The following is a 14,794-nucleotide window of genomic DNA, read 5'->3' on the forward strand; positions in this document are numbered from 1 at the left end:
TCGTTGTGCATTGAGATGGAGGATCTCCCATGCACACTCTTACCTTTATTCTTCATATTCTGTGATATTCCACCATTAACTCAACCCACACAATCTCTCAGTCTGTCACTATGCCAATCATATACACAATTCTGCATCCTGAGTTCAGGACCTGTTCCATGCAAACAGCCTCTATTATTGCTTGGTATTTTTCATTTCATAACAAGTGAAAGAAAACTCATCATATACTGCATATAATTATTGCGCAGTGTTCTGTGTGGGTATGACAATTAACCAGCTGCCCACCCAAAAAAATTGACAGTACACAAAACTACAAATTTAATTACATTAAATGTATTCAGAACTGTGAATAGGGACAACCATTGGCTGTAAAATGGAATGACAACAATGAAAATTTGAGGCAGACTAGGACTCGAACCTAGATTTCCCACTTATCATGAGCAGTTGCCTTACCATTTGGCTAGCCATGCACAGCTCACGGCTGAACCCAAACTTTCATGTGTCATCAACCATGCACCTAAAAATTGTGCTCTTACATCCATTATGTGTACTTCTGTATAGGTGAGACATTTTACTTGAAAGTTGCTTGCTCATTGTTGATGTATAAATAAATTTGATTTATTTCATAACAGTTGTAGTTGCCACAGTGCTTTTACATCATAACTCAGAATAATACAGGCACTAAAATATTGTACAAACGTAATTGTTCAGTTGCCGGACAGATTGCTCACCACAATACTGATGTCTTAAATAGCTCCATTAATATGCTCCCAATTTTGACTCGCCCTCTCTCCTGCTCCAACAGCAGCTCCTCTGAATAGTGTATTAAATGTTGGCTAGTCTTCATCTTTGACTACATCCTTCTCTCACTCTTACTAGCTTCCTACATCTTTGCCTGGAGCTTATGGGCACTCAGTGCTGAGGTTATCAGAATACAGCTTTGCCCTCACCTTTTGATCTCTCTTCACTTCACAAACTTCTAGCCCTTCTTCTCCTACACTGAGATTTAATTCCCCTTTCTGTGCCTTTTCTCTCTCACACACATCCTGTCTCATGAAATGTATTTTTAGTTGTGAATACGGACTACCATCAGCTGTATAATGGAATAATGACAATGAAAATTTGTGCCAGGCTGGGATTTGAATACAGATTTTCCGCTTATCATCAGCAGCTGCCTTGCCACTTGGCTATCTGAACGAGGCACTGCAATATCAAATACATAACGTCTCCTAAGTTTTGTAATTATTATCAGTTTTAGAAGACATTTGCCACTGCCACTAAGAGCCATTTGTTCCCCACCTGTTCTGAAGTGAAATACTCCTCCAACCTTCCACGCTATGCACATTTTTCTACCTTCTTCCTGTTCTAATCCAATCCTCTAGCCTCACATATGTCTGCCCAGACAGGCATTAATAACCAGTGTGTGTGCGTGGGGGGGGGGGGGGGGGGGGTGTAAGGCAGGATAAGAGTAAACATATGAAAGTTAATGTGATTTTCTAATCTTAAATGCAGCTGCACTTCATCTGAAGGGAAGTACTTGTTTCTCCTTATTTCTTGTTTGTTATTTAACAGGTAATCACTTTTTAGTCAAAATACATTGTTATATGTAATTTTTATGGTCAGTTAGTTATAAAGAAGCGAAAAACAAATTTTAATAAAAATATTCACTATGAGTGACAGGAAAAAAAAAGTTACTTGTGATTATGGATTTCAGGGGACTATTGCTTTTTCATGTGGTCAAGTTGATGCCCATACATACCTACAAAACAGCCAACACTCAGAAGAAAGTCTGTGTGGTTTAGGTGAAATTCCTATTGTCAGTGGTGTTGGATACCAAAGAAGTTTTGCACTGAGACACAATTCACCATTAAGAAAAGCATTTGATAAAGGGTAAGCAATGAGCAGAATGCTACATTCCTACTGCATCTCCACCTGGAATTCACTCATCGTTTAACAATTCTAACCTACCTCAGCACCAAACATGCCACCAATGTTTGGGCAAACCTGAGACTACACTGATGTTATAAAATGTGGCAACATGCAGTTGCTGTTTGGTATTAATCACATATGGCTTATTTCATTTGATTAAGACTTTATATCACAATATTTATCTTGTGTTTTAACTTCATAGATGAATGAAATCCACGAAGTTTCTGTATATATACACCCTGTCTAAAAGGACTACAGTTCATGTTATGTACCTGCAAGTATGATAATACATATTCATACAGTCCCTCACATAATTTTAGATGGCTACTTAATCCCACACTGTTCTCTTTTTTTATTGGCAGCACACTATCTTTATTATTAGGAAATGTATCAGTGCAGGTGAAAGAATGTCGTCATACTTTTTTTTAACTTGGAAATATATATGAACAGATAATATTTAGCGAATTGTTTTCTGTGAAACAACTGAGGATGTCTGAAACAATCTATTGTTGTCATTTTATAATAGTTTTTATGTGTCTATGTAATACATGCTACAAATTGCAAACAATGTATATCCATTGAATTTTGTGTTTAATTTACACCTTTATACTGAATAACACTTATATCAGAGAAAAATGAAAAAAATCTCTCTCTCTCTCTCTCTCTCTCTGTCTCTCTCTCTCTCTCTCTCTCTCTCTCTCTCTCTCTCTCTCTCTCTCTCTCACACACACACACACACACACACACACACACACACAGTGATTGTGGGCAGTACAGGATTCAAGACAATGCTTCAAAGGTGCATAAAATGGATCATGCAGCAACACTATGTTGTGCATGAAAATGCTGAGGCAATGACAGTTGTGTCTGACTTGCAGTCATTTCTAACATTGGACTGGTGAATAAAAATTGGAGACAATCCAGAGTAGTGTTTCCCAAACACATTCATGCAAGTAACTGAATTAATTCATGGTCATTTAGTGGACCTGCAAGAAAATGGATTCTTCTTCTTAAAAGCTGGCCAACTTAGTGGGTGTAAGTTGTCAGCCAGGTGTTAATGTTGGGTAATTATCCAAAGAAAATTTACATTTTCATTGACCTGGTTCTCAATGGCAGTGGCATATAGTTTAATGACTGGATAGCCACATCAAATTACCATCTAGTACTGCTCATACAATAAATTAGAACAAATTATGCAGCCAGGACATCATCACACACTGCCAGCTATTAGTTGCTGGAAACTGAATTACAAGTAAATCTAAATCTACATCTACCTCCGCATTTAGATACATACTCTGCAAGCCACCATGCAGTGCATGGTAAATGGTATCCTATATCATTACTGGTCATTTCCTTTTCTGTTCAACTTGCAGAGAAAATGACAGTCTATATGCCTCCATATGACCTACAATTTCTCATATCTTGTTTTTGTGGTCCTTTTGCGAAATGTATTTTGGTGGCAGTAGAATCATTCTATTATCAGCTTCAAATGCCAGTTCTCTGAATTTTCTCAGTAGTGTTTCTTGAAAAGAATATTGACTTCTCTCCAGCCATTCCCATTTGAATACCTGAAGCATCTCCATAATACTGGCATGTTGTTCAGGCCAATGAGTACAAATCTAGTAGCCAGCCTCTGAATTGCTTCAATGTCTTCCTTTAATCTGATCTGGTGTGGATCCCAAAAACTCAAGCAGTATTCTAGAGCAGTTTCCTTTATAGATGAACCATGTTTTCCCAGAATTCTCCAAATAAACTGAGGTCAGCCATTCATCTTCTCTACCAGAGTCTTCAAACGCTTGTTTAATTTCATATTGCTTTGCAGTATTATGTCTGGATATTTAAATGATGTGACTGTGTCAAGCAGGACACTACCAGCACTGTATTTAAACATTAGAAGTTTGTTTTTCCTACTCATCTGCATTAACTTACATTTTCTAAATTTAGAGCTATCTGCCACTGTCACATCAACTATAAATTTTGTCTAAGTCATCTTGTATCCTTCTACTGTCACTCAACAATGACACCTTCCCATACATCACAGTATCATCACCAAACAGCCACATATTGTTGCCCCACCTGTCCACCAGATCATTTATGTACATAGAAAATAACAGCAGTCTATCACACTTTCTTGGGACACTCTTGGTGATATCCTGGTCTCTGATGAACACTCACCATCGAAGGAAATGTGCTGAGTTCTATAACTTGAGCCACTCACATATTTGGGAAACTATTCCACATGCTTGTACCTTTGTTGACAGTTTGCTGTGGGGCACTGTCAAATGCTTTTCAGAAATCTAGAAATATGGAATGGAATGCCTGTTGCTGTTCATCCTTAGTTTGCAGTATACCACATGAGAAAAAAGTAAGCTGAGTTTTGCATGAGCGATGATTTCTAAAACCATGCTGATTCATGGACAGAAGCTCTTTGTTCTGAAGGAAATTTGTTATATTCAAACTCAGAATATGTTCAAGACTTCAGCAGCAAGCCAATGTTAAGGATATTGGTCTTTAATTTTGTGAGTCCTTTCTTTTACTCTTCTTATATACAAGAGCCACCTGCCCTTTCTTCCAGTCTGTAAGACTTGGTGCTTGGCGAGAGATTCATGATAAATGCAAGCTAAGTAAGGGGCCAATATCATAGATGTGTGGTTCACCTATCTTACAAAGCTTTTATATACAAAATTAGGCCTACTGACATTAGTAAAAGATACTGTGCAATTATTATTATTATTATTATTTTTTTTTTTTACAAGAAAATTTTGTTGTATGCCCTCATCTGTCACAACTATATGAACCTCAAAATCAAGTGATCAGTGTTAAAAACAATTCAGTGGCTCTTTTGACATTGTTTGTCCCCCACAAGAGAATCAAGATCTGGATTAAAATTGTTAATTTTAGCCTCAAATTACTCTCTACATTCAGTCTACTTCTGTACTTATTTTTTGAGAAAAGTAAGGTTGAAAAGGCTCGTTCACACAGATATGTCCTCTAAAAGCCCATCAAATACTTGCCAAACACTTATCCAAGATGAGACTGGTGGTGGTGGTGGTGGTGGTGGTGGTGGTGTGTGTGTGTGTGTGTGTGTGTGTGTGTGTTTTTTTTTTTTTTTTTTTCAAAAAATGAGTTTAGAGACTGGTTACATGATATTTCAAGTAACATTAATGAGTCTTCTTCAGCTGATGACATTTCTTCAAAGGGATTTCTGATCCATTGAATTTCACCCTCTTTTTTAGGAAGTAATTCCTAAAAGAAACATGAAAATGCTTAGATATTGCTGTAGTAAGTCTAGTTGGTTGATTTCTCATTCATATGAGTGAAGAACAAAATATATAATTACAGTTTCAGATAAGTAACTAAAATCAGTTATCATTAGTTTTGAAAACTGCATGTTCAAAAAATTAACAGTTTTAAATAAAGGTACTGTTTAAAGGAAATTAGTGCTCTGTTATGATTGTAGCTGATATTTTATCAATTTTGATTTTGTTGGTTTCCAGAAAATCATGTTAGAGTGAAAATATGCCAAAGGAATCTTGTTACATTTGTTGACCCCATGGTTGAAGTTTCATTAATGTTGCTTCTGCTTTATCTTGCAGAGTTATTAAGAATGTTAAAGGCACCAAATATATTTGCCAGTATGCCAGCCATGTGAACCACTCTTCACTGGTCACATACTCTAAGTAGCAACTTGCAAGTTTTCCATCACAATTACCACCCATAAGTAAAAGCCTGACAGAATTTATGCCTTGACAACCACCAAACTTCACAGTGAAATGGAAGCTGTGTGTGTCCATCACTCATTTCATCATGCAAAATACCAAGCAGTCACAAGCTTTTAGACCTTGCTTTAATGAACATGACAATTTCTATTGCATCATCAAGAGCTTTTTGGTACATACAGGTGACCACTGAACCAAGGAAGCAACTAACCTAACTTGGCAACTAAGCTACAGTATGAATACCAGGCACAGCTCATCCCATCAGTTCACAAACCTAGACATATTGAACATTTTATTTCATTTCCTTTCACAAATTTGTCAATAGATCTGAAAGTCTCTTCACAGGTGTTTTCATTGGAAAAGACTGGCAAAATGACAGTCATTCTTCAATACTGATATTCATCTCATAACAGCAAAAAGCTAATAAATTAGCATGGCCAGCAATGTCTGTACTCTTATCAAGCTGCAGCAAAAAAAAAAATTCAGTTTGTATCAGAGCAGTAATGACAACTTCTTTCACATTTTTGGTGATTCATCAGTTCTACTCTTCATGGTTGTTTTTGATAACAGAATTTCATTTATTTTTGTGTACATTTCTCATCAAACAAAGCATACTTATCATCGTTCTTTTCCCAAGATGTGAGCTGATCCCTTCTTTGCAATTAAAAATGATAGCTCATAAGAATCTCTGGTACTTAGCATATTTTGTTTTGAAAACTTTTTCTTGGTGGATTTAGTCATAGAACAACTTCTTTTCTTGACTTGAAAGAATACAAGAGATTTACCTACATATTCCTGATGCTTAGTTGATAGATGTCTTTCAAGTTTTGATAGTCTGATTCACTTGATAGCATTTCTAAACAAGTCACACACTGTGGCATAGACTCTTCCTTGGCAACAGAATATGTAAAACCTTGTTTTAAAAAGTCAGAGTCACATTTATGAAAATACGTTTCAGTCTTTTTGGTATTTTGCTACTACTTGGGCTCAATCATTGACAACCTCAGTACTTACAAAATCTGATGTGGCAATTCCTTCATCACTTCACTGGTTCATCTTACGGCAAGACCCCATCTGAAAAAAGGATCCATAGTGATGTATCTATATTGATGTAAAGTAGCACTAGCTAATAAGTCACATCCCTACAACACAATGCAGTCACTGTGTAAAGGTGGGTTTGCACATGCAAGAGACGGAGCAGTGCTGTAACCGGGCCATGATTCCACTGATGTAGCTAGAAGTATTGTTGTAGGAATTTACATGGCAGTGTTCACACTCGTCCTTGGCATGACCATGACAGTGCAAACTATGCTCGCTGTCACCATGTCTATGTGTCACTCATTGTCTTCAGTTTCATATTACCATATCCCTTCTTTAATGAGTTTCCTTATGGTGTCACAAAAATTCTGAAACACTGTTAGATGTATTTTGACCCACTGGGAAATTGCTCATATAATATTAAATTCTAGTTGTAAAAGTGTACCTCAGTTGTTAGAGATTTTTTATGCCTCCATTGTTAATGATTACCCATCAGAGCTAGAAATTTTTAAGAAAATATACAGAGAAAATAGTATTTTGAAGTTGCTACAACCTTAGTCATTGCAGTCATCCATACAGTTTGAAATGTATCTCTTTGCCTTCAAACCTCATTATCTCCGCATGTGCAAACAGAATTTGCTTGCATTAATGTTTCTTCTGTTGCAGTTTTGTAAAAAACTGTTGAAGACAGTGAACAATACACACATGTCAGATGCCAGCTATAATAGTGCATAAATTATATGCAGACTGACTTTTCTGTGTTCTGAAATTTTATCTATGAAAATTAAAGGCAATATTCAGCAGCAGTTTTCTCTTTTTCTCTCTCTCTTTCTTTATTTTGCAATGACGTAGCTATAAAAATTATTGTACATGCCACAATTCAGTATCTGAATATCAGTTCTACAAACTTGCATAAATACGGATTCTATTAACAGCCAAATATAAGGAAAAGTCCGTGAATACTATATCAGCATCATCTCCACAGGAACTGAGTGAGGTGATATAGTAGCTGACACCCTGAATTTGCATTCAAGACAACTGGGTTCAGTTCTTGGGTTGGCCTTTCAGACATCAGGTTTCTGCAGTCACCCAAGCAAGTGCCGGTACGGTACCTTAAAAGGGCCATGCCTACCTCCTTCCCTGAAGTAGTATGAAATTCAAGCAAAGCTCCATCTCTAGACATCTTAGCTGTGTAGCAGTGGATGGGAGGTAGCATAACAATCTTCCTTCCTACTTTCTTGTTGTGGCTGGATATTGAATGAGCAATTCAAGCAAGTCATCCTTGTGAACAATTGCATCTGACAAACTACTAACACAACAAATTACAATCAGATTGTGGGATGTTATGTGTTAAACCCATGAGCAAACAGCTAAGGCTGCACATTAGACATGTAGTGCAGTCTGTAGGTGTGTAGATTTTATTTTATTTTATTTATTTTTTTAAAGGAGGGGCAGGGTAGATTTGATATGATAAAATGGACCATTACCTGGTGAATGGTATTGGATAGCTATAGTGCATTTTGACTCTTATTTAATTCTGTACTCACTGACCCTGACAACTGATGAGTCAAACCCCTGAAGCTTCCAATAATTTTTATATTGTCTTTTGAATCTTGACCAGTGTTCACGGCCCAGTGCCACACTGCCCATGGCCCTTAAGTGGGCCGTGGCCCATGGTTTGGGAACTGCTTTTGTAAAACCAAATTGGAATTCCATTTAGACTTGTTCACTTATTTGCTTTCAACTCTTTCAACCGTTTCTTTATGCCAGGGATGCCTATTACTATGTCATCCATACAGGATTCTTTGTGATAGTCACATGATGGTATGTTTGTATGATTCTCCTGTGTGAAGAATGTTATATGCAAAATTTAAAGCTTTGGCTTTCCTTTTGCTGTCACACCAGACTACTCAATGAGTGACTGGATAGAAGTCTCAGAGCCCCTTAGCAATTTCATGTAGGACCAGAATTTTCACAGATTCTCAGTCAGATCTTTTGCTAAGGTATGACGGTGTTAGTTGTTGCATGTTTCAGGCATAGATCTTTTTATAGAACATGAATCTCTACTAACTTTTGACAGTCATCATTTGCATGTTGTTTTTTGAACAAAGAGTGCAACAGCCATTGCTCCCTCAGCATTTTCCGAATTTCATCGTTAAACCATGACAGGTCTTTTCCATCCCTAATCCACTTACTTGCCACATACTTCTCCAGAGCATGATTTACAATCTGTTTAAACTTTGCCCATAATTCCTGTACATCCATCATACCAGAACTTAATGATGTCAGTTCATTGTCTAAGTGAGATGCTAACAACTGCTTATCTGCTCTTCCAAGTAGAAACACTCTCCTAGCTTTCTTGACTGATTTATTAACTTTAGTTACCATAGTTACTATGTGCCCCTTGGCAGATTTCTCTCACATCTAATTACTATGAAGGCTGTGTGAACTGAAGTAATAAGACTCAAATGAAAGGTTAATGGCTCTCAGCTATGTTTAGTAATGAGAGCAGACCTTTACCTGGTGGCAGTGATTTTCATTTGCAAGTCCAGCTTCAACCACCATAATGGCAGCTGGAAGAATGTATCAGGCAACAATACAGGAACAACTCCAGGCATGATGTTGTTATGAGCCATGATATTGTATGACTGAATTCATCTGATTTTTGTTAAGAGAACACTAGTCACAAAAGTACATCCAAGTCATCTCCAGCTTAATCCGTTGTCATCCTTATACAGTGACTGCAACTGAGCGAGGTGGCACAATGGTCAGCACATTGGATTTGCATTTGGGAGGATGATGGTTCATATCCCCATCTCACTAACCAGATTTAGGTTTTCTGTGATTTCCCTAAATTGCTAGAGTCAAATGTCAGGACAGTTCCTTGAAATGGGCATCGGTGATATCCTACCCCATCCTTTCCTATTCTGAGCTTGCAATTTGTTTTTTATGACCTCAATGTTGATGGGGCATTAAAATCTAATCTTCCCTTCTTCCTTATAGTGTTTTGGAGATGTGCTCTACCAACTGAGCTACCCAAGCATGATTCATGCCCCGTCCTCACAGCTTTATTCTGCCAGTACCTCGTCTCCTACCTTCCAAACTTTACAGAAGCTCTCCTGCAAACCTTGCAGAACTAGCACTCCAAAAAGAAAGGATATTGCGGAGACATGGCTTAGCCACAGCCTGGGGGATGTTTCCAGAATGAGATTTTCACTCTGCAGCAGAGTGTGCACTGATATGAAACTTCCTGGAAGATTAAAACTGTATGCTGGACCGAGACTCGAACTCAGGACCTTTGCCTTTCGCAGGCAAGTGCTCTACCAACTGAGCTACCCAAGCACGACCCACACCCCATCCTCACAGCTTTATTCTGCCAGTACCTCATCTCCTACCTTCCAAACTTCACAGAAGCTCTCCTGCGAACCTTGCAGAACTAGCACTCCTGAAAGAAAGGATATTGCAGAGACATGGCTTAGCCACAGCCTGGGGGTGTTTCCGTAATGAGATTTTCACTCTGCAGCACTGATATGAAACTTCCTGGAAGATTAAAACTGTATGCTGGACTGAGACTCGAACTCAGGACCTTTGCCTTTTGCGGGCAAGTGCTCTACGAACTGAGCTACCCAATCACGACTCACGCCCCCATCCTCACAGCTTAATTCTGCCAGTACCTCATCTCCTACCTTCCAAACTTTACAGAAGCTCTCCTGTGAACCTTGCAGAACTAACATCGAGTATAGATTTAAATGTCAGGAAGTCATTTCTGAAAGTATTTGTATGGAGTGTAGCCATGTGTGGAAGTGAAACATGGACGATAAATGGTTTGGACAAGAAGTGAAATATAAGCTTTCGAATTGTGGTGCTACAGAAGAATGCTGAAGATTAGATGGGTAGATCACATAACTAATGAGGAGGTATTGAATAGAATTATGGAGAAGAGGAGTTTGTGGCACAATTTGACTAGAAGAAGGGATCGGTTGGTAGGACATGGTCTGAGGAATCAAGGGATCACCAATTTAGTATTGGAGGGCAGTGTGGAGGATAAAAATCGTAGAAGGAGACCAAGAGATGAATACACTAAGCAGATTCTGAAGGATGTAGGCTGCAGTAGGTACTGGGAGATGAAGAAGCTTGCACGGGATAGAGTAGCATGGAGAGCTGCATCAAACCAGTCTCAGGACTGAAGACCACAACAACAACAACAATTTTTCTATTTTCAATTAGTATTTTATTTTTCTAAAAATTTCCAATTTCATAATCAAAGTGAGTCGTGCTGGGGTAGTTCAGTTGGTAGAGCACTTGCCCGCGAAAGGCAAAGGTCCCGAGTTCGAGTCTTGGTCTGGCACAAAGTTTTAATCTGCCAGGAAGTTTCATATCAGTACACACTCCACTGCAGAGTGAAAATCTCATTCTGGAAACATCCCCCAGGCTGTGGCTAAGCCATATCTCCGCAATAACCTTTCTTTCAGGAGTGCTAGTTCTGCAAAAGCTTATGATACCAGACAGGGAAAGCAAATGTTAGCTTTAGGCAGGTTTCTTCTCCCAGTGTCTCTCAGCTTCTTTACTAAAATTGGTCAAACCCACATCTACAGGATGTTATGACTTTTCTCCTCAGTGTAGTAGTTCATCATGAAATTTGTAGCCAGACATAATTTTATTGTGAACAAGCCTATGTACAAACCATGGTTTAGTCCACTGGGATCCCCGAAATCCTCTTGATCCTGGTTCCATCTAACAGACAAAGAAACTGTTGTCTTTGGCATCGGAAATAAATCCAGTTATCTGTGTGAAAGGCCGTTTTGTTTCTCTATGTAAGGGCAAATATTATGTTGTGGGAAACTAGGCTCTGCCAAGAGGAGTGGGCCTACAGCAGATATATTAAACAGATATTCCATTTTGGGCTAAGTGTTAGAAATCTGCAGTTGGTAATGAAATACAACATTTTGGCTGCACAAAATGTGAGCAACTATTTTTCATTATGAGTAGCAGCTACAACATACTTGTACTCACCCTCTCAGGTGGCAGTTTTTCAGAAACAGAATCATGTCTTCTTGACATATATAAGCACATCCACTATTCCTCAGTCCCTTTTGTTTATTGTTCTACCACCCACAAATATTAACATCATGACAGTTCCCTTTATTAAATAACTACTGTGCTCCATTCATAACCTCAATTTTCAGTGTGTCACCCATGATGCATTCACTTACAACAATAGTGGTCACAACAAGGAATTTTGTTGTTCACTAGTGGTATGAAAAAGTACAAGGCACAAAAAACTTAAGAAGCAGGTAAAGGAGGTCAGATATAATGCTATTCTGACTAACTCACTTTCAAAAAAGATGTTAGTTACAACATTTGAGACATAGTTAAGCACATCTACATCTTAAATTTTTCTTTTTTCCCATTATATGTGTAATACATATGCTACAGTTCTGTAAAACATATAATTTTTTTTATAAAGCAGGAATTCATAAAACTTTTATTATTCATTGAGTAATTTCCTGATTTCTCACAACAATAATATAATTAGTTTACTTGGAAACAATTTTCATAAAGAAATAGTCATAATTTAGGATTCATCATGAACGCATGTAAGAGAAATTTACAGCAAGCTTATAGATTAATTTTGCTAAATTGATATATATAATTTCAGAGCCCTTATTCTTCTATCAAAAGTAGGAAAAGGAAGAGAAGGAAATGTAGTAGGTGAATATGGATTGGGGCTAAGAAATGAAAGAGGAAGCCGCCTGGTAGAATTTTGCACGGAGCATAACTTAATCATAGCTAACACTTGGTTCAAGATACATGAAAGAAGACTGTATACATGGAAGAACCCTGCATATACTAGAAGGTTTCAGATAGATTATATAATGGTAAGACAAAGATTTAGGAACCAGCTTTTAAATTGTAAACCATTTCCAGGGGCAGATGTGGACTCTTACCACAATCTATTGGTTATGAACTGTAGATTAAAACTGAAGAAACTGCAAAAAGGTGGGAATTTAAGGAGATGGGACTTGGATAAACTGAAAGAACCAGAGGTTGTACAGAGTTTCAGAGAGAGCATAAGGGAACAATTGACAGGAATGGGGGAAAGAAATACAGTAGAAGAAGAATGGGTAGCTTTGAGGGATGAAATAGTGAAGGCAGCAGAGGATCAAGTAGGTAAAAAGACGAGGGCTAGTAGAAATCCTTTAGTAATAGAAGAGATAATGAATTTAATTGATGAAAGGAGAAAATACAAAAATGGAGTAAATGAAGCAGGTAAAAAGGAATACAAACATCTCAAAAATGAGATCGACAGGAAGTGCAAAACGGCTAAGCAGGGATGGTTAGAGGACAAATGTAAGGATGTAGAGGCTTATCTCACTAGGGGTAAGATAGATACTGCCTACAGGAAAATTAAAGAGACCTTTGGAGAAAAGAGAACCACTTGTATGAATATCAAGAGCTCAGATGGAAACCCAGTTCTAAGCAAAGAAGGGAAAGCAGAAAGGTGGAAGGAGTATATAGAGGGTCTATACAAGGCCGATGTACTTGAGGACAATATTATGGAAATGGAAGAGGATGTAGATCAAGATGAAATGGGAGATATGATACTGCGTGAAGAGTCTGACAGAGCAATGAAAGACCAGAGTCGCAACAAGGCCCAGGGAGTAGACAACATTCCATTAGAACTACTGACAGCCTTGGGAGAGCCAGTCCTGACAAAACTCTACCATCTGATGAGCAAGATGTATGAGACAGGTTAAATTCCCTCAGTCTTCAAGAAGAACATAATAATTCAAATCCCAAAGAAAGCAGGTGTTGACAGATGTGAAAATTACCGAACAATCAGTTTAATAAGTCACAGCTGCAAAATACTAATGTGAATTCTTTACAGATGAATGGAAAAACTGGTAGAAGCCGACCTCGGGGAAGATCAGTTTGGCTTCCGTAGAAATATTGGAACACGTGAGGCAATACTGACCCTACGACTTATCTTAGAAGAAAGATTAAGGAGAGGCAAACCTAAGTTTCTAGCATTTGTAGACTTAGAGAAAGCTTTTGACAATGTTGACTGGAATACTCTCTTTCAAATTGTGAAGGTGGCAGGGGTAAAATACAGGGCGCGAAAGGCTATTTACAATTTGTACAGAAAGCAGATGGGAGTTATAAGAGTCGAGGGGCATGAAAGGGAAGCAGTGGTTGGGAAGGGAGTGAGACAGCGTTGTAGCCTCTCCCCGATGTTATTCAATCTGTATATTGAGAAGCAGTGAAGGAAACAAAAGAAAAGTTTGGAGTAGGTATTAAAATCCATGGAGAAGAAATAAAAACTGTGAGGTTCACCAATGACATTGTAGTTCTGTCAGAAACAGCAAAGGATTGGAAGAGCAGTTGAACGGAATGGACAGGGTCTTGAAAGGAGGGTATAAGATGAACATCAACAAAAGCAAAACAAGGGTAATGGAATGTAGTCAAATTAAGTCGGGTGATGCTGAGGGAATTAGACTGGGAAATGAGACACTTAAAGTAGTAAAGGAGTTTTGCTATTTGGGGAGCAAAATAACTGATGATGGTTGAAGTAGAGAGGATATAAAATGTAGACTGGCAATGGCAAGAAAAGTGTTTCTGAAGAATAAAAATTTGTTAACATCGAGTATAGATTTAAATGTCAGGAAGTCATTTCTGAAAGTATTTGTATGGAGTGTAGCCATGTGTGGAAGTGAAACATGGACGATAAATGGTTTGGACAAGAAATGAAAATTAAGCTTTCGAAATGTGGTGCTACAGAAGAATGCTGAAGATTAGATGGGTAGATCACATAACTAATGAGGAGGTATTGAATAGAATTATGGAGAAGAGGAGTTTGTGGCACAACTTGTCTAGAAGAACACACAAAATGAAGATTTGCTTCCCAAGCTGAAGAAAGGGATATTTATCAGCAGCTACAAAGTAAATAGTGGATTTACACATTGATCTGCAAAACTCTTTGATGGCTGAGGATGTAAAGCTCAATGTACATATTTAGTGGAATAGCAAACAAAACTGTATTAAGTTTTTCACTGCAGCTTCTTCATATTTGTATTGCAATAAACATTATCAATTTTGACCTGTTTTGT

At 37.9% G+C, this 14,794-nt stretch overlaps 1 protein-coding gene across 1 annotated transcript in view; it reads left to right on the forward strand.

The window, feature by feature from the left end:
- The window catches only part of LOC124777812, a 58,690-nt gene that overhangs the window by 42,913 nt on the left and 983 nt on the right, over window positions 1-14,794 (forward strand). Inside the window, exon 8 of the mRNA XM_047253334.1 lies at window positions 1,715-1,890. Coding sequence (XP_047109290.1) covers window positions 1,715-1,890 — 176 coding nt within the window. The remainder of the gene's footprint in view (window positions 1-1,714; window positions 1,891-14,794) is intronic.

Source organism: Schistocerca piceifrons, chromosome 1, assembly GCF_021461385.2.
Source record: "Schistocerca piceifrons isolate TAMUIC-IGC-003096 chromosome 1, iqSchPice1.1, whole genome shotgun sequence".
Lineage (NCBI taxonomy): Eukaryota > Metazoa > Arthropoda > Insecta > Orthoptera > Acrididae > Schistocerca > Schistocerca piceifrons.